Here is a 27,481-nt window from a genome sequence, read left to right as displayed (position 1 = left end):
CTCTTAAAATAGTGGAAGCCAACATGCATTACAAAGATCCAGCTACATTAAAGAGTATGAACATTTAACACAAGACAGGGAAACAAAAATTATGATAGATTAAAAGACCCACTAGATTCTAGGTAAAAAAAAATATTTTCCTTTTTCAAAGCACATTTTTATGCAGATATGCATTGAAAAATGGCTTTGTAACTCGGGGCTAGATGACAATGCAAGAATTTGAATCCTGTCAAGACTTGTAAACAGATGCCTTTTTACTTGTATGTTAGCTAATGTTCATAAACAGTGCTAGAATAGTGAGTTACGGGTAAAAGTTATTTTGTTTATTAATGGAAGATTTTAAATAGTTACCAGTTCCATCAGCATTTTCATCACTTCTTCTGTAACAAGGTTCTTGGAGTAATCCAGCAAGATATCCCCATGGTCAGTATTCAGGGTCAAGCTGCCAAAAATCAACAGGTTGTTTAATTGCACATTCCTGAGGGGTGACTGTTTTAAGGGAGACAATAGTAATGCTGCTATAGATTACAAAAATAAGGGGAATGCTAATTAGACTAACTCAGTAAAGAAGAGTGACCAATCTGCCCGAAAAGTTTCACAAAATGACTGCTGGATTTTTGAAAACCATGTTTTTCCACAATCTGAATTACAGTGTCCACTTTCTGCTTGTGAAAACACAATTAAGTATATTTGATGCATAGTTGGATAATCACACTTTGTTTCCACTAGCATTCTCTAGCAATAATCAGCTTTTTTCTAATGTATTATCAGTAAAGAGCTTTTCACATTCCTCTGCTGCTGGAAAATTAAACTGTCTTCCTACAGGTCCTGTCATTCTTTCATACAGAGTCTTAAACAAGTCTAATTGAAAAATCTATACAACATTATGAACAGAAACATTGCCAACTACTATGCAGAATTAAATCCCATTTGTGCATGGTTTAGTCTCACTATCCTCATTGATTCAGTGAACGGCTCCAAATTATTTAACAAATTATCTGCAAGCTGCAGCCTAACCCATCAGAATAGAGGCACTTGTAGGTTCACATCTGAGAGGAAACACAGCAATGGGAGCCCAGCAGAAGCCAAGTGAGTCCATTTGTATTTACTATCCTTGTATCTATGTGACAGTTTCTGTAGTTCCTCTAATCCTTTACAATATTGTTTTACCAATTTCTTCTTTGCAATAATTTCCAACCAAATCTATAAATTACTCTAATAGAAGAGCTGAATTCTGTAAATCAGCCTTTGATAAAAGCACATCTTACTCTCTCTGTTGCTCCACACACACCCCCACAGGAAATTGCAGCCATCTAAATTCTGTGTTTCTGCCCTGTTCATTGTCTCCCCTGCTTCTTTCTCAATACCTGAGCACAGAAACATGCTCTGTTATTTCAGCCACCACATGTGCCAGAGACTTCACAGGGACACACCACAGCATAATTGCTCTTCACACGTAACATGACAGAGCAGGCAAGACTCTTCAAAGGAAGAATGGAGCTGAACTCACAATAACAGTAATAACCAGCAAGGCCTTAACATTTCAGTGGTTTCACTTACTGTTAACTTCATTAACTGCTCATTAACAGTAACATCCTTCTCATGGTCTTAAAGTATAAGCATGAATGAGGAAAGGAAGGTGTCTTCAAGCAGTCTCAGAACCATGTTTCTTTAATAGGAAAAGCAGTATCAATGCTGCTAACCACCCTTCTACTCAGGATGCCAACATCAATCCTGACACCCTGACCCCCAGCACCAGGATCCCTGGAATATGGCTAGCTACTGGAAGGACTGGTTGGGCTCACCTGCCACAACTGTTACTCAGCTACAGCATGGAAGAAAAAAAGAACAAGCCTTTGATATTTGATGCAATTTATTTAAAGACATCTCAGACTTGAAGACATTTCACTAATGGTACAGCAAGACCATCAGCATACTAACACGTCTTCAGTTTCACTTCAGAGAAGTAGAACTCTTGGTATTCTCCTTCTACATTAAACTGCAGCTGATAGCCTCTCCCAGTGCTCTACTCCACAAAGAAAAGGATTTCATGTTTACTTGAAATGTCTCCCACCTACAATTCATTACTTTACATATATGAATGAAAATCAGTCTCACTAGACCTAGAAGACAAAATCTCTCATGAAATTATGGCTGGATGGCTGGCTCTTCAAGCCACTGCTCATTTGAAGAAACTGCAGAAATGTGCTACCCAAGACTTTCCAGGCAAAGCCAAATCAAGGAATGGCTACCAGATTTAACTTGCCACACACAAGGTGGAGCACACAGTGTACAATGTAATCCTGTAAGTCCTTACAGCAAGGGATCCATCCACCCTCTGTTTGAGCAGAAGCCCCAACCCTGCAGCTGAGCTGTGCTCTCCCAAGCACCCACTCTGCAATGCAGCAGCTCTGGCAGTGCTGCTCAGGGGGACAAGAGCCTTGTCACGTAGGCCACAGGCACCTCCAAGTGATGCAGCCTTAACCTGCAGCATCCCAATGACTGCATCTCCCACCACATTCTCCAGGTACACTCACATTCCATTTACTGTTATCCTTGACAACGGACAAGCCAAGCAGCAGGAGAGTCATTCTAACACTGTGTCTGCATCAGGGGTACCTCTGTCACACCCAGACATCCCTTACCTGCTGAGTATGTGATGGCTGCATCATATCTCTACTAACCCAGTGAACAGCCCATGTTGATAAGAAGTCCTGTTCCTATCAGGCCTTACCTCACCACCTTGGGTGGCAAAGAAGGCAAAGATCTCTTACAGGTGTGGCTACACTCCTTATCAGGCAAGCAGTACATACAAATTCTGAACTAGGAAAAAAACGTCAAAAGGAAGAAAGGATGTTTTGTATATACTTGATAGGATGCAGTCAGTGAGTGTAAGGTTCTTCCAATAATATTAAATAGACACTTGTGCCCAGATATAAAATACTCAGATTAAAAACTATTAACACCAGTCTGAAATTCCTCCAGAACCAGTATCAGGAAGCACTTTCACCTGGATAGGTTTCTCTTTTCCTTTTAAATGAAGGAAGTCAATGATTTTACAACAACATCTACCGGAACTAAAAAATATTCATAAACCTTAATTTCACATGAGGGAGGTTGCAAATGACACAAGACCACGTGGCCAAACCTCCAGACAACAATTTTCCACAGATTTAGCTACCAGCCAGCACTGGCAAGAGCACCAGTGAAGCTATCAGCTCTGCAATTGTACTTTGCTATGAGGAAGTTCTCCTAGACTAGAACGAGATGGCTTTGCAGGAAACAGGACTGAAATAATTAAAAGAAAGGATTAAGATAGATGAAGCAAACTTAAGACTCTGCAACTGTTTACTTATGGGCAGCACAAAAGGGCATGAATTAGAGGAGCTATTTAAAATAAATAACCTCAGTAAAGACCATCGCACCAAAAAAATACTGGAGATAAGGAAAACTTGCAATGGGAAGTCTATTAGTGAGGATCTAGTAGATTTAATAAGATCAATTGACTGATCAATTTCTTAAAAATAAGAAATGGCTCCTGTTAAAAGGGCCAGGTGAAGTCAGTACTCAAAAAATTCAGCATAATTTCCCCATCGATTCAAATTATATTTTATCTCACATATATATATGCAGGACTTCATATACCATCTTCAATTACAATGTAAAAATTTTCTAATGAGCTCAAAAGGGAGAAAAAATCCCTTTACGCAGGACAGCAAGGAAAAGCTTGATGCACGCAACAAGTCTTATCACACACTCTAAAATGGGAGGTTGGTTTATCTCTATCACTCAGGTTCACTTTAAACTCAAATCTGGGATGCACCACTTAATAACAGACTTTTCCGACTGCAGCTATAGTACAACAACGTAACCCCACACATGCCCTCTCAGCACGGCCTCCAGCAAACAGAAAATCCGTGTCCCACTTTACAAGATGAAGGCTCTGAACGCTATCACCATGCCTCCACTTGTTACTTCCTCCCCTACGCTGCAAGGCATTTTCTGTAGCAGCGATGGCGTGAGGCGAGGGAGGGCTAAACCCCCTCACGGCCCCCGCTGCCGCCTGAGGGCGGGCTCGTACGGGCACAGGGGGCTCAGGGGATGCGCGGCCCCTCGCGATTGTATCGCGGAGCTTATCGTGACTAAGCACGGCGTGCGAGAGGCTGCGAGTGCCGCCCCACAGTGCGGCTGTGCGAGCGCAGCGGGCGCTGTGCTGCCCGGCACGTACCCTGCTGCAAGGATGAGTCAAGGGCAGGCGGCGCGGCCGCCCCCCGGGCGCTGCGAGCGGCTCCCCCGCCCCCGGCCCGGCCCCCCCCGGCTCATGTGCCCGGGCCGCCATCGGCCTCGCACCGCCCGCCGTGGCGAGCACAGCACCGCGGGCCGAGCGCCATCCGCTCCCCGCCGGGGCTGCGCGGGGGGAGCGAGCGGAGCGGGGCCACGCCAGCGCTGCCCGCCAGGCCCGGCCGCGCCGCGCCCCTCGCGGCCCCGGCTCCCCGGGCCTCGTACGCGGCACCGCCCGGGCGCGGCAGCCCCAGGGCCCGCGGCCGCTGCCCCGCTCAGCCGAGGGGCCGCCCGGCCTCACCTGAACTTCTGGAAGCGATCCTTGTCGGCCTCGAAGAGCTGCCGCAGGACGAGCTTGGAAGAGTTGGCCTTGTGCCACTCCACCAGCTTCTTGAAATGGGGGTCGCCAGACAGCGCCATGTCCGCGGGATGAGCAGGCGAAGCGGGATGAACCGGGCAAGGCAGATGAGCTCTTGCCTACTCTTCCGCTTTTATAGCAGCGACGCGGCCTCCTGCGGCCGCCCCGCCCCGGCCGAGCCCGGCCCGGCCTCGTCCCCGCCCTCCGCCGTGGGATTCCCTCCGTGCCGCGCCAGACGGGGAGGAGCGGCCTGCGGGTCCCGGCGCGGGGGCGGCGGGGACTGGAGCTGGAGCTGGAGCTGGAGCTGGAGCTGGAGCTGGAGCTGGAGCCGGAGCCGAGGCCGAGGCCGGAGCTGGGGCCGGGGGCCCCGGGGAACGCGTAGCGCTCCCGGTTGTAACTCCCGTGTGAGGGAATCGCGGTGTCCCCGCCACGGCTCAGCGCCTCCCGGGGCCAGTGTCCGCCCGCGGCTGTGCGGGTGCGCGGTGAAAGCGCCGTCCCTGGTCGGGCTGGTTTTACCCCGGGGTCGTCCTGCGGCAGCACTCGGAGGTGGCCTCAGCATCAGCTGGGACAGGGCTGGTGACAGCGCGGACAGGGCTGCGTGACACCCGCAGCACCACAGCCGCGCACGCCGGGGCACCGGGTGCTGCCCTGGGTGTCGGACCACTGCCCGTGTCCCCGTTGCCCTCATCCCTGCCCCTGTCCCCGGGTCCCAGACCCCTGCCATGTCCCTGGATCCCAGACCCCTGCCCGTGTCCCTGGGTGCCAAACCCCTGCCCATGTCCCTGGATCGCAGACCCCTGCCCGTGTCCCTGGGTGCCAGACCCCTGCCCGTGTCCCTGGATCCCGGACCCCTGCCCGTGTCCCTGGGTGCCAGACCCCTGCTCGTTTCCCTGTTGCCCTCACCCCTACCCGTGTCCCTGTTACCCTCATCCCTGCCTGCCACCCCGTGTCCATCACACCTGGCTGAACTCTGGGCAGGCTGGGGCAGGCAGAGCAGCAGCTGTGCCATCCTTGGGGGCAAAAGCTGTTCTGGGCATAAAGCAGGATGTTGTTGAAACATGGGTGTATAAAGGAGTCTGTTAAATTCCAGAGATTGCATTCTGCAGCTTAGGGGAGCAAATCCCAGTGAAATCATGTTTTAAGTACCTAAGCTCCTTTATGGATCTGGGCCCAATCGGAGTCACAGAGCGTGAACTTGACTCAGAGCACTAAAATCACAGCCCAAGTCTTAAGCTGCAGAATCAGCATCTTGTCCTTGTTGCAAAACAAAAAGCATTCATAATTGATCCTTAGCAAAAGTCCTTCCATACCTCACTCTTGCTTGTTTCTAAGGTTTGCTTTTTCAGACTTAAAATAACTGTTTAATAGACCAAAACATTTGTCTTCAGCAAAATAAATCTTAATCACTTAATATATTCTCAGGGGTTTTTTACATCTTTGGAGGCCACTCTCAGTGGCTAGTCATAGGTTTGGACAATGCCAGTCATAGGTTTGGACAACTTCACCAAGACAGAGCTGCTTCTTTCATGCACCCAAATCTACCTGACCATTTTTCACTGCATGTGGTTTGCTGCATGCCTTCAAGTAAGGCAGGAAAAAATGGCAAAAATTAAACTTTGGAGTTGATTCCACAGAGGAGAACACAAGGGCCCAGTAAGTCTTTAACAAGACATGTCATGCACACTGCCATGTCACCTTTACATATTTTCCTTCCTGTCCAAGACCTTTATAAACAACCCTGAATAATCACAGACTCCTTTTCAGTGAGAAACTGTAACCAAGTTGTCACCTGTGATGTAAAGTTCTTTGGCTTAATAAATGTCTCCTATTAGTCACAGGGAGAGAGCAAATACCCTTTTAAAAATGTTAATTGTACTGACAACATTTGATATTCAGCCGTGAAACAGTCCTGACTCACCTGTCAGATTTCTCTCAAATCAGGGGAAGCAGGATTCATTAAATTGTTCTTGCCACCTCCCTATCAAATCCAGGGGTCTCATACACACATTTTCCCAAGCTTCTCTGCTGTTATCAGCAGTAGGCATTGTTCTCAGAGCCTCTTTCTACTGATCAGCCAAAGGCCTGCCATGTTTACACACTAACAGCTGCTTCTCCTGCAGGTCCTCCCAGCTATCCTGTCATTTTTTAATTGATAATAATGTCTCAATTTTGCACCAACTTTTCCACCTTTATTATTTCAAAACAGGCAATTCCCATCCTGCCTTTCACTGTAAAATTTGGATGGTGTCTGAGCTGTTACTCTCTCCATGTTCAGGATTTCACAGTCAGGTTACAAGGCCTGCTAAAAGGTCTTTTGACAATTCTTAAATCCTCATTCGTTACTATACTTCTGTTTTCTGGCCACCTCACTTTTCCACTTTCTTTCCAAACTACAGAGCCACATTAGCTTCTTACTGCTCTGATCACAAGAATTGTTATTATTGAAGTAGTTCTTTCCCTTTTCACACAAAATATGAATCCCATGGCCTTGTGCAGCACAGCTGCTCAACTGTATCTCAGTCCAAGTCTGAATTTCAGTTCATTCATGTTTGACTGAGACACAGGTCTCAATTTTGTTTCCCTTTCCCTGTCTTATTTTATCATAGTTCTTGCACTATTTGAATTATCTCAAAATCCTGCATCTCTTAAATCTCAAAGATCTTCAAATTTATCTGACTCAATCCCAAAATAAGCAAGATTTTGTAAACTTTAAATTCCAAGTCTACAAGCATTCTTACGCTTAATTGTATCTGTGCAAGAATTTATAGGTTCAGGTAATCAATAAGGTAATTGATAATCTATTGATTCTGGTTAACAGTAGGGACAAACTGACTGTGACATCACAGTCACAGGTTTGGTAGTCTGGCTACCAAATCTGCCTTCTAGGACACTGATTTGGTTACCCATTGCTAATGTGCCTGCTGCTCACATAATGTATATTCCATTGTCTTCCTTTTGTAACATTTTATTCTAAGATTTTGAGATATTTTTTCTCATTTCATTAACCTTAAATTATATAAATTGTCTGCCATTCATATTTTCTTTCCTTAGACTGCTTTCCACAGAATCCTTTGGCTCCAGCACCTTCCTACTTCGTCTCTTTTTTCCTCTACAATGCAGAGAGTTCTAGAATTCAAACTATTCCTGCAGCAGACTATGCAAATTTTATGACATATGAGGAAGATAAGCAGGCCAAGGTCCTGATTCTAATTCTGAAGGAGCAGAGGACAAGGTTTGTCTCTCCATAAGCTGTGCAACAGCTGGGCGCCACAGGGACAGCAAGGCCTGTCCCCAGTGAAAGCACCAGTTGATTTTATTGTGGAAGGTTTGGACTGGGTGTTCAGCAGGTGAACCAGCTGAGAGCTGCCATACTCATTTCCCTCAGGATTCATTTTAAGGCAGCTCTAACATACATAGAAGCAATAATATGGAGTCAAGGCAAGCCCTTATCTCATAGCAGGCAGAGAGTGTGAACACAGTGGTGCCTCAGCTGCTGCAGGATAACCCACTGAAACACATTCCCATTCCAGAAAAAGCCAAAGGCTACCACAGTGAGGGATGACATCCTTTGGGGCTGAGAAAGGGCATTTCAGTAAAGGATGTTCTGTAATTGATGGAGATCAATTTTGTGGCTGATAGGGTACAATGGTGGATTTACCATTCCACAAATGCCAGCCTCTTTAACAACAGCTGCACAATGACCTACTTTAAAAAAAGACAAGTGAAAATTCCATTTTGGAAGACAGCTGCCTAGAAATTAATATTTCCAAATTAATGTGGAGAGCCTAAATACTAGTGCCTCAGGCACTTATGCCAGAAAGGTTAAGTACCACGTTTAATAGATAATCTCTATGATTAATTTATCAGAAAGAACCGAGTGGCTAATTTCCCCTAATTGAAATTTTCTGGCATGATAAAAAATTTTCATATATAATTCCACTTCCATTTAAATCCATTGTACTAACTTATTATATGAAAGCAAACAAAACTACAGTCTTGAATCCTGCTTTCCTCTTTCAGTAATGGAACAAAATACTTCCATGGCTTCACAGAAAGTAGTAGAATGGATTTTCCTGAGGACAGACAATAAAAAAGGGATCAAACACTCAAGTCCAGTTCCTGGTTTCAAAGACAAAAAAGGACTCAGATTTGCAGAGTACTTCACAACCATCAGCTTTTGTTTTTAGCTCTGGGACAAACCTGGCTGGGCAATTCCAGCCTGGGGAATTGGGTGGACTGGGGCTCACTGAGAGCACTTTGGAGGGGTTGGAGCAGCTGTGGAGCAAAAGCATAGCCTGAAGTCAGGGGGCTGTGTCACTGCACTAACTCAGAAATGCTTGAGCTGCTGCTCTATGCCTACATTTTTGAGTATTTCTGATAAAGTAAGTGTCCTGCATTTTCAAGGGTGGGATGTTTTGCAAGGAGAGGTAATCTTTTTTTCCCAGACTGATGTTCAGATACAAACTCCTCTTCAGATGTGACACAGAGAGAGCAAACTTTATGCTTAGCACAGACAGGAAGAAATTGCTATGAATTTAACTTTGCTTGGTAAATCAGTTAGACAACATAAGGGAGGAAAGAAAAGGATACCTGATACCTACAACAGCGGAGGAAACTCACAAGGGGAAAAGTAATGCTGATCTTGTACAGAGCAGAGAACAGCAGTTACCTGTTTCCTTTGGGCCACGAGGTGATTTGTGTGTCGAAAATGCCATGTACTGTAAGATCAATGTCTCCATTTCATCCATGTTGTCATTTTTGTTCCTGGGCTTGTCTTTGCAGGATACTTTTTAAAGCTTTCTAGGTGGTCAGGAGAGCAATCACAGGTGGTGCTTACTTTGGCAAGGCTCCCATTCTAATTCTGTCTGTATTGCTTGTCTATTGGAATTAATGTCTTTATGGAAGAATTGTTTGGTTCTATTAACTGTGTGGTTCATATAGTCCTCATGAGGACTTTTGATTCATTAGATAACAGAATGTTTTGGCGTGTCCAGGTTTAGGAAACATGGATATTGGTGGATCTTGTGCAGAGTTCAGCATGTCCAGGACTTTGAATTCACTGTACAGATCCTTGGCACTGCTGACACTTGCTGCAGAGCAGTTCCGTGTGGCAGTGCTGAGAAAGTGAACCTCTGCATGGTTCCTGGTGAGTCACTGGGACTGGGACTCCACACACCCAATCCCAGGTCTTGCACCACATCTTTTGTGCTTAAAACTACAGCTGTCGATTAGATTCGTGATAGGTAAACATGTCTTGGCTAGAAAGTTGAACTGTGCTTTTAATGAGCTGTTTATCTATCACAGGTTTTACAGGTTTGGAAACCGCAGAGAAATTCTGCAGATTACACTCTACTTTCCCCTCGGAGGGGTGGGGGATTCTTAAATACTCCTGTTACAGCCCTGCACGGTGCCCGCAGGCTTTGCCCTGGAAGCAGCCCGCGGTGCGGAGGAGGGTGTGAGCCGTGCGAGCAGGGCTGGAGCCCCGGCAGCGCCGGGCGAGTCCGGCCGGGGAAACTCCGCTCCCGGGAGCAGCCGGCGGGAATCGCATCCAGCGGGACTGCGGGGGAGCTCGGGAGCGCCGAGAGCGGGGCTGCGGGAGCGCAGGAATGTCCAGCGCGGGATGCGGAGTGAGGGATGAGGAGAGCGGGATTCAGAGTGCGGGATGCAGAGGGCGGACTGCAGGAATGTCGAGTGCGGGATGCGGAATGCGGAATAAGGAGCGCGGGATGCGGAGTGCAGGATGCGGGATGAGAAGTGCGGGATGCAGGGCGCGGGATAAGGAGCGCGGGATGCAGGGTGCGGGATGCGGAGTGCGGGAATGTCCAGCGCGGGATGAGGAATGCGGGGTGAGGAGTGCGGGATGCAGAGTGTGGGATGCGGAGGGCGGGATGCGGAGTGCGGGAATGTCCAGCGCGGGATGCGGGACGCGGAGCGCGGGATGCAGGGTGCGGGATGCAGGGTGCGGAGCGCGGGATGCGGGATAAGGAGCGCGGGATGCGGGATGCGGAGCGCGGGATGCAGGGTGCGGGATGCGGGCGCTGCGCTGCTGCGCGGAGCGGTGCCGAGAGATGGCGGTACCGCACCGAGAATTCGCCACCCGCGTGTGGGGCCCGCCTGGTCCTTCCCTGCCCAGGAGCTGCCAAACCATCCTGAAAGGGAATTCCGAACTGCCCTGCTGTCGCTGTTTACACACGCGATGGCTTTTGGGTGCCATCAGGGCGGTCCGTCTCGTTACCCACGGCAGGTAACGGGAGAGCCGTGGTTTCACTGGAGATTCTCTTAATAATAAACATTTTTGAAAGATGCCACCCTTAAAACACTAGAGATTTGTCCAAAGAATGAAATTATTTTTATATATATAAAACTCGGTTCCCAAAGTGTGAAACTATATTTTTAGTAAGATATTGTGCTGGTTTCAGCTGGGGTAGAGTTAAATTTTTTTTGCAGAACGGGGCTATATATTGAATTTGTGCTGAACATAGAGTTGTTAATATTAAAATGCTTTTGGTTTTGTTATTGCTGAGGTTACACAGAGATCTTTTCTACTTTTTGCACTGCCACACTGGCAAGGAAGTTGGGGGTGTTTGGGAGGCTTAGGGGGGCAGAGCCAGGACAGAGGACCCCAACTGACCACAGGGGCATCTCTATGGCATTAGTCAGCTGGGACCTCCCCAGATTCCCAAGACTGCTCAAAAAATCTTTCTCCTTTTAAGAAATCATTATGTGGGCCAAATCCCATGTAACACAGGCAGGCTAAGAACATAAATTCTACTATTGTGGGGGGAAAAATCTGATTCTGTATAATAGAGGTATTTCCTATCAGTTTCACTTTATTATAGATAGTCTTATCTCTGGAAAAGAGAGCCAGAGTAGAAGTGAGCTTTAAACCACCTTGTTTCAATTACTTGCCATTCTAAAAAAGGTAATGGCTACTGACGAGTAAAACACAGGTAGAAAACAGGCTAACTTTCAGAGAGACATAAAATTGTCAAACTACAGATTTTTTATATTGGAATTATACCAGCAATTGTACTTAATAAAATAATAGCTCCCTGTGATTCAGTCTATTTATCACTGATTTAGAAAAGAGCAACATTTGACAAGGGAGCAGCAAAATCTGTAGATGACAGGTTATGTATGTGAGGGTTAGAGAGGCCTAGAAAGAATTTCAAGAGACCCAGTTGGGTGGCATCATCTGGGCAGGCTGATGGCATACAAAACTCAAATTTGTTAAGTACAAAATATTGAGCTATGGAAGGCAAGAAGATGAGTTACTTCTATGATTAATTCTTATAAATGGTCCCAACTTAGAGAGCAGACTGAGGTCATGTTTAGCTGTGGTCAAAACAACAAAATACAGTGTGCATAAAAAAATGATAATTAAGAAGTTGACAAATGTTAGATAAATCAGTATTTTCATATGGAAGGAAGTGTAATGATATGAGTGGCAATGATCTCAATAAAGGATATCTCAGGGATAGGTGAAATTAATAAAAGGATGAGAAGAATGACCTGGGCAAGGCAAAAGGCAAAGTGAAAGATGTGTGGTTTTTACCCTAAAAATGAATCAAGCATGAAAGACTTTGATTAAAAAAAAACAACAACAACACCATAAAAATTGCAGCATATTACAGAAAAGGTAGATCTTGAACCTCAGTCCTTGCTGTCTTATAACAGGAAACAAAGCAAAATTTGTTGTGAAATGAAAAAATAACAATAATAACATAAACATGTAATTATATTACAAAGCTCATTCTTAAGAAAAATCATTGAGACCAACAGTTTCACAAGATTCAGAAGAGTTTCAGTGGCTAAATTGTTACCTGTGGGTCTGGAAAGCAATCATTTCTTTGACTAAAAATGGCTAAAAACTTGTGGGAAGTATATGAAAATGTCATGGTCATGTTTTTGCCATACAAACAGATTTAAGGCTGAGATCTAATGCATACAGCAGATTATTCTTTACCTATGGGGCTTCTACATCTTCCCCCAAATTATCTGCTGGTGGCTTCCATTGGAAACAAAGCAGGAGGCTGTGTGTGCACCAGGTGAGCAAATTCTGTACTGCACATTTTTGTGATGAGTTGTGTTTTGCAGTGATCCTGTTCTTTCTTATATTGAAACCACAATCAGGTTGCAGCAAGCCTGAGATGCAACTCAATGGACCAAACAGTGGCTTCCTGATTTGCATATTATTTACCCTGAATTATAAGAGCAGGCAGCTTCCTGGGGGAAAAAAAAATTACTTAAAGTGATGCAAACCTTTACATTTCTGCAGAACAGACAAAAGGGTCTCTGTTATTTCCCAGAGCATGCAACTTCTTCAAACCTAAGAACACTGCCTAGCTTCTTAGCTATTAAATTTGGGCTCCCAAATACCCAACATGAAGCTTAAGGCTGCAGAAACATCCTTCTTTGCGTACTGCTGAAGTTGTTCCATCTCTCTCCAAATTGTTGCTGTTCCTTTTGGGCTGACTTGATTGAAGATCCATGAAGTTCAGTACTGCATGAACAGTTAAATCTCTGTAAATACCTGATAAGGAATACACATGGAAGAGAACCCCAATCTCATTCTTTCTGAAAAATATAATAATTCCATGCTTTGGTTATCAGCCCACAAAATGAATGTAATGGTTACACTTTATGTGAATGGTAATGAGTTAATTAACATTTCTCAAAGTCCTAGAACCTCAGATTAATAGTGCTCTGGAGTATAAAGACATAATATTATTTCATTGAGCATTTGTCATTTAAAAAGCTCTATGCCTAAAGCTTTAATCAAGCTCTGTAAGATGAGGGCAATTTCCTTTTTGCCACATTTGGGTCTCATCTCTGCTAAGATGCATGTGTAGTTAAACCCTGTATTCCTTGGGGAGGAGCACGGGTGCCACTGTTTGTATGATCATGGGAGGCAAACCCAGCAGTAGAATCCTACACTTGAGAAAGTTGGAAGAGTTATTTTAGGAGATGCTTTTCCTGAGTTTACAAATTGTGTAATAAATTGCTTCTATTAGCACAGGAAAAAAAATCTCGTAAGTTAATTATTGTTTTGCTAAAGCTACTGAGTAATAGAGTTTCTAAAATGTCTTTTTTGCTAACAAAGACCACTATTTTTTGTTAGATGAAACAAATACTGGCTAACGGATAGAAATCTGTTTTGGTAGCCCAGGAATACATTCATTTTGGGTACAATTCCTCTTCACACAATGGATTTTAACCATTGTGTAGGAAATTAATTTATAATTTACCATTATATCAGAAAGTAAGGGTACTCTTTTGAATAATAAACACACACCCACGAATTATCAATAACACTGCTACAGAAGGCAGAGCTTTCAGTGGTGGTCAAGAACACTTATTTGAGTGGCCCAATTCCCTTCAGGTATGTATGTGTGACTAAAGGCTGAAATTCCACGGTCACTTGGCAGCTGTGGCACTGCCACTGCCAGAGGAGCCCGGCTGAAAGCGCTGTGATCCCGGTGACGGGGATGGCCGAGCCAGCACCTGCAGGTGACACTCTCCACACAGGGACTGCAGAGAGCCCAGGAGCTTTCCCTTTTCCATAAAAACCTGGCAAAAAAAAACTCACACAGAGCTCCAGGTGTCACCCAAGTGCCACACCGGGCTGAGTGCACGGTGCCAGGGCAGCACTAGGTGCCCAGCTGGGTGGGAATGCCCCTTCCTGTTGTAGTGTGGTTTTATGTTTTATAATGGTTTTATTCTTTGTATCTCCTTATTTTCCCCAGAGTGTATCCCCTCCCTCTACCTGTGTAATCCCTTCCTTTGCTGAGATCATCCCCAAATCCCCACCCTGTCAGTCTGTCAGTCACTCAGCAGCCCATCCCCTCCATCTACAACTTTGGTCCAGGACATCGAGTGATCAGCCAGAGACCAGGGGTCAAGCCCCCAAGTGTTACCCCATATGCCGTCCTAAACGTCAATTTCCCATCCCTTAAGTTTCCTTATTGGTCAGTAAATGTTATCTACTTTTGGTTTGCACCTCTCCCGGGCTCTCAGCAGGAGCCCCCTGAGGTGTAGGGGCTCCCCGGAGCTCCTTGGATTAACCCCTGCTAAGAGCCGGCCCCTTCATCTTCCACCGTTGTCCCAGCATCTCCTCTGCTGCAGGCGATCAGCCTGGCTGTCCTTCTGTCCTTCCATACCCCAGGGATCAGCCTAGTTGCCTTTGGTACCCCTGGGGGATCAGCCTGGCTGCCCTCCGTATCCCTGGGGATCAGCCCAGCTGCCTCTGTACCCCAGGGATCAGCCTGGTTGCCTTTTGTACCCCCGGAGATCAGCCTGGCTGCTTTGGTACCTCCGGGGATGAGGATCAGCCTGGCTGCCCTCCGCACCCTGGGGATCAGCCTGGCTGCCTTCTGTACCCCCAGGATCAGCCTGGTTGCCTTTTGTACCCCCAGGGATCAGCCTGGCTGCCCTCCGTACCCCCGGGGATAGGGATCAACCTGGCTGCTTTGGTACCTCCGGGGATGGGGATCAGCCTGGCTGCCTTCTGTACCTCTGGGGATCAGCCTGGCTGCCCTCTGTACCCCCAGGGCACGGGAGAGTGCCCCCCTCGCTGTCCACGGTGTTGGGGCTGGCCAGAATTCCCTCAGTGGCACTCTGAGCACCCCGGGGCTGTGCCTGCTCCTGCCTGGGAGCTCTGCAGGCAGAGCGTGGCACTGTGAAACCCCTGCCAATTGTTAAAACAGGTTAGAAACTGTGGTAAAATAGTTGATAGTCGTTATGCATGTACTGTTAGTTTGGTTGTTGTACTGTAAAAGGCGTTAAAAGGGGAGTTATGAGAAATACAGTACTCAAGGTACCATAACATATTGTCTTATATATCAGGAGTTCTACATCATCATAATGCAAGGATTCCATATTGTCAGAGTTTCATACCTCCTCAATGTTTCTCATAGGCAACTCCTCTAAGCACTGACTCTTAGTCCTTGCAGCAGCCATCTGACTCTAGTTCCCACCAATCAACTCTTTTATACCATTGTTCTTATTGGCTACAGGTGTGGCCTGCTAATATCAGGCCTGCTCCTAATCTTTAGTAATTGCTCCAGCTGCAATTCTTTGGGAGATAAGATTACATTCTATACCATCTTCATTTATCCATATGGTGTCCCCCTACCATAACACACCTCAGTGAAGTGCACCACGAGCCAGCCTGGACAGAACTGTAATGGTCAATCAAGCACATTAAATCTTCATGCAAATGAAGGATCCAAACAGAAACCAAACCAAAGGGACAAAAAACAAGATAAAAAGGGGCTTTTGACCCACTGAATTGTGCTGCTCCATCTGGGACGTCAGGGCCGGCGCTGCTCCATCCCTGATGGGAATGCTCCTGCTCGGCCCGGGCCCCCTTGCTTCAGGCCTTTCTTTTTGTTATAATAAATACTGAAATCACTTTAGTACTGGGAGCCTGCTCCCATTTTTATCAGCCTGGGGGCTCATGACAGGTAAACTCCTTCCAAGGTGTTTTTAGCCACAACACAGAAACTTCTCTTGCAACCCCCAGTGTTTCTTCTCCTTTACAAGCAGCGAAGATGAAATAAGATTTTTACTCTTATTTCAAGTGTTTGGAAGAAAACCAATGGTGACTCCTCTGATTTTTATATCACATTTTGTTTGCTGTTTCAATTTACTAGTAGGGTAGTTTACTACTACCCTACTATTGCTGACTTCAATATGAAAATGAAGATAAATTCAGGAAGTGCAAGCAATAATTCTGCTCATGATGCAACAGCCAGGGAGCTTATTCAGTCCTAAGTGCATTAGTGGTGACACAAGAACAGGACAAACCTGCAGGAGAAGGACTCATCTAAAGAGAAAGCAAGCAGATCTTTCTTTCATGTAGAAGGATAGCAAAGTTGTTAAAATACATGTACTTTCAGCCTACATTCACAGTAAAAGCACAAGTTCACCTTGCCCAAGCCTGGTTTGCAGGTCTGTGATCCAGCTGTCCTGGTCTCATTCTCATAAGGTGACTCCATCAGCCAGGGAAGTAGAGTCCTGCTGAAAACAATGGGGAATTCATTCTGTTGTTAATTGAATTACATCAGTTCCTATAACTATTACTTTTGGAAGTAATGTTTGTCTTTATTATTTGTTGTACTAGCATTAATTAAATATTAATAATTATAATGATATACATATTACACAACATACTGATTTTGCACATATACTATACAATAGAGAGTAAAGGTCTTATGCTATTGAGATTAAATGCTACATCTTTCCAGATTAGAGGTATTTTTCACAATGGGAATACTTTAATACAGACATTTCAGTTACTTTGGTTTCTAGAAAAATAATTTTTTTTCTGTCATAGGGCCTGATCTCTGCAGCTAAATTTAACATTTAAATTTAAATGTGCACATTTAAAAGGCAGCACAACTAAACTCTTGGAATATATTCCTTATTCTACACTCACTTCTCCAAACGTCCCTCACTGCTGCAGTGAATAGAATACACATCTGAGGATGAGGAATTCTCAGCACCAAACAGGAGGTGACTTTAACTGCTCTGGTCATGTGCATATTAATTCAAAGCTCTGGCAAATTCCCCATGTGTGATATTTCAATTGCAAGTGGAGTCCCTGAAGGGAAGCAAAGACAGCTTTAAAGCACTACTCACACGCAGTTCTTGGCAGCTGACCCACTAAAGCAGAGCTCTGAGGCTTGGGCTTTGCACCACTCCCATTTCTGCAATGGTTTCCTTCCTCCTCTCTTGGTGTGGCTCCTGCTGGGAATGTGACCCACATCACTGGAGAGGCAGGGATGTGCCAGCCTGCATCTGCCACAGAGCAGACTAAAAATACCCCCAACTGGACAGTGTCATTTGGTGCACAGCAGCACAAAGGCTGGGAATGAAAACCGGGCTGTCAGCAAAGATAAATGATGGTTCAGCTGCATGCCAAACCAATCTCGGGGTCTTAGAAAACCCAGAAAAAACCATCTGATATTCTGCTATAAACTTAATCTCTCAAGATTTATTATCATTGCAATTTAATGAATTTGCATCAGTGAAAGCGTAATAAGAATGTCTCACCCAAGTTCACTATTAATATTTTAAGAAATGAGCTCATCTTGCAGCTTGTTTCAGTTCAAGGAAGTTCTCTGGAAATGTAGATTTTGTTCCAGAAGATGCTACCCTCAGGTTGACGTTCTTTCCTCTGCATATCAGATGAGCCTGATTCTTTTGCCAGTCTCTCTCTTTAAAATCCCAGTTCTATAGACTGAATATTTTCAAAAAGATCTATATGTTACTGCTGCCCTTTCTACAGATTCTGTTTGAGCTACCTGCCTGTTTGATTTTGTTTGTCTGTATTATCAGACACTTGAATTTAAAAGGTATGGTCAGACAGGGGGCAAAAATCTCTACACTGCAAATAACTGCAGGTTCTTAAATTACAGATACAATTTCATACCTCATCACTCATGATATCATCCAATTTTTCAGGGGATAAACTCTCCAGATCTTTGCATTTTTGAGGTCTTCAAATTCCTATTGAGTTGGATTTTGAGGATATTTACAAATATTGTTATTAATAAATAAATTGCTGACCTTGAACCAACTTTGCACCTTCATTTTATGTAAAACGGGAGTGTGATTAGATACAGAATGGAATAATATTGAATGCAGGTCTCGGGCCTTCAATGAGATCTATGTGCAAATGGATCTCACTGGAAGAGCAGCACCATGGTTTTTAAAATTCATAAGAAAAAACATGACTGAAGCTAACAAATTTTTGCTAGTGCTACTATAGTCATGGCTGAAACTCCCCAAATCACTTGTATACCATTGTACAGATGGAGGAAAGCTTTACAAGGATTTCTGTTCATATGTTTTCAGGAAAATGATTGCAGATTCTTAAAATCATAGGGTGTAAAACCACTACAGATTGAACCTCATTCTTATTATGTTCTGTGTTGTTTGCCAATTCTGCATGCACAGAAACCATGAGAGAGAGAGAGCTCCAAAGCCTTATGAGCTTGTTTTCCTCAGGAAACCACCATTCCTAGAATTATATGATGAGGCAAAACATGGAGTTGCCTGGAACTTGCAATCAGAAAGGCCCAAATTAGCAAGTCTGAACACTATCAGTGGGTTTTTAATCCACATGAGGAGAAAACCACAACTTCTGCTAGGGACATGTGTGTCTAATATCCAAATCTGACTTTTCTGTAACCATCCATCCCTGGGATCACCCTCCATACACAGGCAAGAGTTCTTAGTTTAAGAGAGGGGTCAAGCTCATGTTTGTGGGCAATTATTCCAGGAAATAGAAAATTGTGTTACCCCAACAAATCTACAGATTATTTATTCTCTAGAAACAATATTGAGCAGATTGGGGAATACATGTGCATGTTCTACATTTTAATTTGAAAACACTATAGGAGAAGTTTTTCATGCTTTTGTGACTACTTATTGATTAGGTTTTTATTTTCTATATGACTATGCATTTCAATCTCTTTTCTGCTCCTTTTTCTTTTATGCTAAATCAAAGCTTTGTCAACTACATCACCATGGGTGAAATATTTTCCCATTAAAAAGGAAGAAGAGCTCACCCTGTATCCTATTATTTATTGCCTTCTCCTCTCCCAATTCCTGCAATTACAACGATCCTTGAGATGTGAACACAGTCTGTTGACACTCAATACCAGTATCAAAGGTTAACTTTGCAAGAATTATATGATCGAATTTCCTAACTCTTGGAATTCTGAAAGAAAAACTAACATATGCAAAACTCAACAACAGAAAACAACTGATGTATAGAATTTGTCTTATCCCCTTTATCTTTTAGTAACTGGTGGCTTGATGGGTGCCTAAAAGGATCTGAAATGCACATATTAGACTTAGAGTATCTTGACTCATCACTGTGAAATGAAGAAAAGATGCATCTATAGGTGCTGTTTATCTTGTCTTTGAATTATTCAGCAGTGCACACACAAAGGAAGATCTTCCTCCCCTCAGCTGTCAGTTGCTACCACAGGGCTGCTGTCTCACGGTCCCCGTGCTCACAGATGTGACAACTCACACAAGAGTTGCATAATTCATATGTGCACTTCTGGTGGGACTGATGGTTTGTTTCCTGCCTCTCACACCAGGCACAACTGTGATCTGATAGTCTGATACAGACCTGGTAGCTTAATCTACCTTCTTTTACAATACTGCCATTGATTATACATCATGCAAAAGAGCTGGGAACCACAATTATCAATTTCAGCAAAGCTACACACAATTTGTATCGACAGATGAATCGTGACCTTTGGAGCCCAACAACAACAGAGAGGTTTCTAGGTGCCTCTTGGAACAAGGAGGGCACAGAAATTGAGACGGGATGCAGAGAGCACCATTAAGCATCATTCAGACATCAAGGGCATCTCTGCCTGGTGCAGCTGAAGGATCTCAGTTCTGTGGGATGCCAGAGAAATAACTTCTGGTAGCCCTTAATTTTCAACTGTGGAATTTCTGGGCTGTGAAGAAGAAGACAACAGCAGAGTGAACCATAATCCCTGTGAGATCTGCTTCTGCATCCCTGGCATGTGTCCAGCAGTGCAGGATAGCTGCACCTGATAACAGAGCCCGTTGGTACTTCTGCTGAGAAAGCTTAAAGACCAAGCAAGCAAACAAAAAAATTCCTGGGCACTGTATCATCAACTTGAGTTTAGTGATGAGGGGAGCAAGCTGCTCAAACCTGGTATCAGATGTGTGGAGGAGAGCCTGGCCCTGCAGAGCCTGATGATACAAACAAACCAAGCACAGCCTTGGCAGCAGTTCCTGAGAAAGTATGAAGGCATTGGAAGCTGACTAAACAAATCAGGAACCTGAAACCACCAGTGAGGTCACGTGTGCCTGTGCCAGGGAGGTCACCTGTGCTGGTTTTCCTGTTGGAGCCAGAGGAAAATGGTCCTCAGCCAGTCGAGCACAGAGGGCTGCACTCTCCTATGGAGGACAGAGGAGCCTGCATTGCCAGGTTTTAGTAGAAAGACCCACTCTTTGTCAACATCCTGAATATCTTCTCAAGCCAAAGCTCTGTGGTGGCCAGGGGGGAGCTGATGGGCATCTCCCATTTAATGATGTCACCAGGAGACCTGGCCTGGTGGGACAGGACGCCCCAAAGAGGCTCTGCATGGTGGGCACAGCAGGGCTGGTTGGGTCAGTCTCACAATGGTTCCTGGCAGTGGATTCCTGCCTTGCTGTAAGGAGGGTCCTCACATCCCAATCTCAGGCACAGAGGGACCTGTGATACACAGTGAAACACTGAGCATTTCAGTAATTAATGAAGAATCTACTGAAGCAACATGTGACAAACATATGTAGATCTACTACAATTTCCTCTATGCCATCAAGTAATTCAGCAAAGTTTCATCCATAAAATATTAACTTATATGTTTCCCTCTTATCCTTCTGTTCAAACTACTTTCACAACTCCATGTTCTCAATTACAAAATTGCTCCTTATCTGGCAGTCTTCCACAATAAAAATCTGTATAGGCAAAAGGTAATAACAGTACCACTAAGGCAGCTGAAATTCAGTTGCCTTTGTTACAGTGCCCTGACAAAAAGGGCACTAAGTCAATGCAATAGCATTTGGGCCCCTATCCAGTCCCCCTGCAACAATCCCATGATACAGGAATTACCACATGGAAATGATTTAAAACTGCCATTTAGGCTTCTTTCTAGACCACTTTAAATATTTATATGTATTTATAAACATGTATTATTTTTGTGTATTTATATTAACGTAAGTTAAGTAAAATTTACTATTTGTATGGTAAAATGTTTTGTATACACTGTTAAAGCAGCAATTTTATATCCAATATAAGATATTTACTAAAAAAGTCAAATTTTGTTATTTGAAACATACAACCCTTTAACGGAATCAGTTGAACGAGGTCAAACAAACACAACATCATTTGGTGGTCAGACTCTAATTTCTAACATTCAGTAGTAGGACACTATTTTTCTATGCCTGTTTACAAATGTTCTAGAATTAATTCTAAATTTTGTTTCACTTCTTCCTAAATAGTATTTGGACTCTGTAATACTACAAGTCCTTAACACCCTGTTAATGAGTGGGGTCAGTTACATAGATTTACATTTTACTTTTTGTCAAATCTTATTGTGCCGTATATTTAAATGCCAAATTAAATAGGAAAAAAACCCCCTCAAGTCTAGTTATCAGACCCACATTTGCAGCATATCTGTTTTAAAACAATATTTGAAGTTCTAGTATGAACAGTTATTTTGTCTCACAAATATTCTCTCAGCTCCTCTGTGTTTGCAGCATACCTTGAATGGTTCTAAGGCAATTGTTAATGCCTTACTGAAAATGAATTCATGTTCATTTGTTAATCATCAGAATGATTTTTTAAATATAAAGATTTCTCCAGTATTGAGATGGCCATGCAAACTATTTTACCACAGCTGGCTGAGAAGTACATTTTTGTGGTTTTGCAAGCTGATGCCTTTTTGTGAAAGTTTTCAAAAAAAAAAGGAAAATAAAACAAGGATCCCAGACATCTGAATCACCGGACAGTCAAAAAGAATTATGCATATGTTTAAGTATTTGACTTCCTAAAGCAAAAATATGGCAAGCCAGTGACCCCTTTGTGTGTGCCGTTGGGAGCAGCCCATTCCAGGCTGCAGCAGGCAAAGGATTTACCTCAGAGCCTAGTCCTTCACTCAAGCCCAACTGGAAGTCAATTCTGTAAGCAGAAGAACAATTTAAAACCAAACACAGCTCCTTCTTCTCTGGACTAGGGACACTGACCTTATAAATATCTGAAATTCTTCCACTGCCTGTAAACAAAAATGGACTGCAGGCAGTCATGATCATGTGTCACTCTGACAAAACATTCTCACTCCTTGGCTACTTTTTGGAAAGGTTGTTTGCTGTCAATCAAGTCACAAGTTCTGCTTATAATAATGGTGATGACATCAGACCCGTGGAAGAGAAGATTAGTATGGGGAATCTAAATATATAAACCAGAAGGTCATGGGACACATCCAGTGTCAGCTGAAGTCAGTGGCCTCCGTTCAGTTCGATCACAACTGGGCTGATCCATGCAGGATTCAGAGGTTTATATACTTCATGTACTTCTTTATTTTCTCTATAACCAGTATGGCTTGCAGCTCAGCATTTTTTAAGGTGACCTGGATCTTTGATTTGTCTGACAAGAAAAGGTGATTGTCCCTCTTTTATTTTTAGGTGGCCATTTATAGCCAGCCACGCTCAGTGTTTCCAGATGGGACTGGCCCTGTGGAGGGAGCAGCAGGAGCAGCTCCAGAGAGCTCTGGGGGCTCTGCCCACGCCTGGTTTTGCCAGTTGCTGCTGTTTACAGAGGCCTGGGCAGGAGGCCAAGTGTGTGCTAAGCCTCAGGTTGGACACAATGGTGGGCAGAGCACTGAGGGCACAAAGCACAGGTCAGCAGCTTTGCTGGCAGGCAGAAAAGGACTCAATTTCATTTGTCTGAAATGGGATTTTCGTTGTCCAGGGCTGCAGGACAAAAGGACTGCTCTCACCCTGACAGCTGGAATGGATGATTTGTGAAATGTATTTTTAGAAGGCCGATTTGCCTACATGTATGCCTGCATTGTCAAACATGCAGGCAGCAGGAGAGGGTCAGGCTGTGGCCACGAGGGCTGTGACACACTGTACAGACTGTACACCAGGGCCCCAGCCAGAGCTGTGTGCTCAGCTCCACCTGCACACACAGCCCAAACAGCAGGGAACCCTGCTCTGCTCGTCCTGCACTCCAACACGCTCCCACTGCAGCATCCACAGCAATCACCCACCACAAAGGGAAAATCACTGCTCATACAATAGGACATTAGTGGTCAAGTCTGTTTTCCAAAATCACCCTGGTTTTCCCCACATTTCCTTTTCCTAAACACATCTCCATCTGGTTAACAGAAACAACCTCCTGTGAATGAGGTTTTTCCTTTAACACACTCTTTGGGGATTATATTACTAACGTTCATCCTCCTAATCTTATCCCACACCTTGCTGATAGGCATATCCTTATTAACATCTGCACATGGCCATTGTGCCAGTGCTGCTCTTTTCCCAAGCTAATGATTTCTTCCTCCTACAGCCCATGACACTGAGTTGTACTCATAATACATTTCAAAACTGCTTTCCTCTTTTTTTTAAAAAACATTGTTATATTTTTTTGTTTAAACTGTGCACTGATTTCCTTCCCTTCCTGTTCAAGGGAGGTCTTGGAAAGCACTCTTCTCTTATATGTAACATCAATGGGGAAAACATAACTGAATACATCTATTCTATGCTGATCTACATAGGACTGTACTAAATAGTTAATCATACTGCTATCTTTCAAAATAGAATTCACAAAATTTTAAAAATAGACTACTCATTTTAAATATTGCATTGTAAGACCTCAGAAAAATAATTTTAATGTACAATGTCACAATAGATACCTACACCACATATTTTGTAGCCCTTGAGAGTTTCCTCTTTATTCTTCCTTGGTTATTATACACTCTGTTGAATTGCATGTTTTCATGCCCTGTGTATATCAGGAAGTGTGAACTTCCTATTTATTTCACAGTCTGTCTAAAATTCCTGCCATCTGGTAAGACATATTAACTTTAGGCTACAATTCTTACACCTCCTTTGTGCCTTTATGCTCTCAATCTATAAATTTAATCTGCAGTAAATTTCAAATGAAATGTCTGCTCATTTAGAGATAGTTATATGTTGAAAGTTGTTATACAGAACTGTAAAAAAATCCAAAAACAAATAATACTCTATAACAATATGTAAATATATCCAGGGAGTCAGAATAAAAAATATTATTATTGTGTGTAACTCCACTGTTAGTGTGGACAGAACCACTTTCTGCACACTCACTGAATACAATTAAATCTGTAGGATAACAGAATAGAAACAGATTTGGATATCTGCAGATAGTGAGAAAGAACACATTGGTGTATTGAGCTGTAAGACTCAGTCTGCAGAACAGATTTCTGCCTGTGAATACAGGAACTTTAGTCAGCATGGCTCCTGTAGTGTTGGGATCTCTTGGTAAAACTGCATGTTGGTAAAACGAGGAATTTTGTGGTTTTTTTTTTTAGATTACCTTTAGGTCTTGCCTCAATATCTGTCCTGGAAGGAAGGAAAATTCATCCCAGTACTTTATTTTCTCTTTGCCTTCCTCTTCAGCTTCTTTTGACTCCCTTTACACTCCGTTTTTCCACTTCATAGCTATACCTTCTTCCAAACAAAACCTTGTTGAAACCTCATCAGTCTTTCTATCTTTTTTTTTTTCAAAATCAATGTCTTAGCAACCATTTAGTTCAAAGGAGAAAAAAAGGTAAAAAATTTACCATCTCCAGCCCTTTATTGTACTCTTCCTGTACAAAGAATACTCAACACCTCTCTCTCTCTCTCTCTCTTGAAGGAACCAACAATATGACAGCCTTCTGTTCCCTTGTGTCTTTCCAAGTATTTCCCAGGTATCTTTTAATTTGAGGACTCAATTTACTAGGAAGAGACATGCTTAGTAGACATACAAGAATCAGAAGGGTTCAGAGGGAAGGCACTGATGAGGAGCCCGCTCTGCCAGCAACCATCTGTTCTGGAGAAGGAAACAAAGCCACAGATTGCTCCCAGGCAGCTCCCCGCAGACACTACTTGAGGACTATTTCTAGCTTGTGGCTAGAAGGTGTCCAATAAATTGACAATTTCACTTCTTCCCACAGAGTTTTCTGATTAGCAGCACTGAAATTGCTGTTATTTTCACTTGATGAGTATCATAGCCAAGTGTGTGGGTTTGGGGTTTTTTGGGGGGGGGAATGAGAGACAGATGATTGGATGCTGAGCCCTGTAGGCAAAAATTTTGCTTACATGTATTTTAACAGTTTAAAACTACTCTCCTACTACTACACATTGCCTTATTTTCTAACTCTACTAGACATTTCTGTACATCATTAAATGCTTGTTCCATTTAGAAGGTAAGATTCTAAATAAGTCACAGAAATAAAAAGCAATCGCCTTTTACTAAGGAAGACAGGACAAACAGAGACTCTGTAGAAATAGGATTTGAAAATACATCATTTTGTACAGCAAATTTTTCTGCATAAAACCTGCATTAAGCCTGAGAAATAATACGAAAGCAGTTTAAAGTCACATCCTAGACCAGGCCTATTTCTCAACAATTCCTAAAGCTGGTAGCACCATGACAATTATGTCAAAGGGATCAGTTTGGGATGATGTTTGTGCGTTTTACAAATAAATGCATTGAACACCAGTGCTGAACCCTGCAATTTGTTCAGCAAGTGACTTTGGACAGAAAAGGAATTCAGAACCTTGCAGGTGCCGCCGGCGATCTCCACCTCGACCAGCTCTCCTGAACCGGGACGCTGCATCTGACCCCAAAACAACACAGTGGGAACCCTCACAGTTTTAAGCTCACATAAAATATTCCCTGGTTAATTCATGCCCTTCTCCCTCTTTGTGCCGCCGGGCCGCCCCTCGGGCTGTTCCCCCGCACCCGGGGCCGGTCCCGGGCTCTCCGCGCCCCCGCCGAACCCCGCGGTGCCGGGGCCGTCCCCGCCGCCCCCTCGGCCCCGCTGCCCGCGGCCGGCGCCGCCCGCCCGCTCCCACCGCCCCTTCCCGCTGTCACTCGCGGCTCCGCCCGCCCCTCGCCGGCCCCTCCCCGGCCCCGGCGGAGCCGCCGCCGTTTCCGGAGCGCTCGGCGCGGGGCCCGGGGCTGTCGCGGGCAGGTGAGTGAGCGCCGCGCCGACCCCGCCGAGCCCCGCGGCCCGGCCCGGCCCCCCCCGCCCGAGCCCCGCAGCGCGGCCCGCGGGCCCGGCCGGGCGGGCACCGGGCTGGCAGCGCCCGCCGCGCCGGGGGGACGCGGCGCGGAGGGCGGCAGCGCCCGGGGCAGCCCCTGGGCCGCTCGGGAGGCGCCGGCGGGGGCTGGGGCCGGGGGGAGCCCCGGCCGGGGGGAGGCGAGGCGGCGGTGCCCGGGACCGTGGCCGCGGTGCCCCGGCGGGGCCGGGCCGGGCCGACCGCGGTGTCGGGGGTAGCCCGGGGCGGTGTCGGGAGCAGCGCGGGGCGGTGTCGGGGGCTGCGGCCGCCCCCCCGTGACCCGTGTGCGGGCAGCCCGGGCAGCGCGGCGGGGCCGGGACTGCGCCTGCGGGAATTCCTGCGCACCTTCCTGCTCCACGGTGACCCGGGGCGCCCGCCCGGCCCGGCCCCGCCGGCCCCCGGTGCTGGGGCGGCTCCGCCGCGCGGCCTCTCCCGGGCGGCGCCGGCCGAAGCTCCCCGGGCACCGCGGCAGCGGCGCCGCCCAAAGCCCGGCCGGGCTCGGGGCCCCCGCGCCGCTCCGCGCCCCCCGCGCCGGGGCCTGCGGGCAGCGGCGTCCCCGGGCGCTGCAGGGGCTGCGTACCGATCCTTCACCTGATGCGAGCTGCGAGTGCTGCTTGTTGTTGCCGAGCCTTATGTTGGGTGCATATGGTAGCTGCCAGCAGAAGAGGATAACGCATTTTGGGCTGTAGCTTCAAAGTTTACCAATGCTCCCTTGCTTCTGCCTGCTTGAGGGGTTTTATTCGTTTGAGCGGAGAGGAAATGGTAGAGGTATGTATTTGTCGGGTGAATGTCGGCTTAGGAGCTTGAAAGCAGTCGGAAGGTCTTATTTGTTTGTTTTATGTGAGGTTATAAACCCTGTCGGAGGTATAAATTGGCCGTTATTATTATCATTACTGGTTTTATTGGAGGCACAGATGTCTGGGTGTTGTGACGAGGGCCATACCTCAGCTGCAGTAAACTTGGTGTTACCGGGTGGCTCCTCCGGAGGCACAT

At 45.3% G+C, this 27,481-nt stretch overlaps 3 protein-coding genes across 3 annotated transcripts in view; 1 reads left to right on the top strand and 2 right to left on the bottom strand.

Annotated features, from left to right (window-relative positions):
• GPI (glucose-6-phosphate isomerase) overlaps positions 1 to 4,796 on the bottom strand; it is a 22,620-nt gene extending 17,824 nt beyond the window's left edge. Inside the window, exons 1-2 of the mRNA XM_054296245.1 lie at positions 4,583 to 4,796; positions 352 to 442 (exon numbers count right to left, since the gene is read on the bottom strand). Of these exons, the coding sequence (XP_054152220.1) occupies positions 352 to 442; positions 4,583 to 4,701 (210 nt within the window). The 5' untranslated portion in view covers positions 4,702 to 4,796. The remainder of the gene's footprint in view (positions 1 to 351; positions 443 to 4,582) is intronic.
• LOC128951056 (basic proline-rich protein-like) lies at positions 4,773 to 27,481 on the bottom strand. Its single transcript, XM_054296211.1, has 7 exons — positions 27,458 to 27,481; positions 26,169 to 27,140; positions 25,989 to 26,043; positions 10,036 to 10,839; positions 9,230 to 9,236; positions 8,887 to 8,914; positions 4,773 to 4,919 (listed from the first exon to the last, which is right to left on the bottom strand). The coding sequence occupies exons 1-7, from the start codon at positions 27,479 to 27,481 to the stop codon at positions 4,773 to 4,775; spliced, it is 2,037 nt and encodes a 678-aa protein (XP_054152186.1).
• Positions 26,332 to 27,481, top strand: part of GARRE1 (granule associated Rac and RHOG effector 1) — a 60,387-nt gene continuing 59,237 nt past the window's right edge. The window contains exon 1 of the mRNA XM_054269314.1: positions 26,332 to 26,400. The gene's annotated coding sequence lies outside the window, so the exon portion shown is untranslated. The remainder of the gene's footprint in view (positions 26,401 to 27,481) is intronic.

The sequence above is a fragment of the Melozone crissalis genome, unplaced genomic scaffold (genome assembly GCF_028551555.1).
Source record: "Melozone crissalis strain CALT ecotype California unplaced genomic scaffold, PUWL_Pcris_2 ptg000007l_1, whole genome shotgun sequence".
Lineage (NCBI taxonomy): Eukaryota > Metazoa > Chordata > Aves > Passeriformes > Passerellidae > Melozone > Melozone crissalis.
The sequence above is the reverse complement of the archived record's forward strand: the minus strand, read 5'-3'. Positions and strand labels throughout refer to the sequence as shown.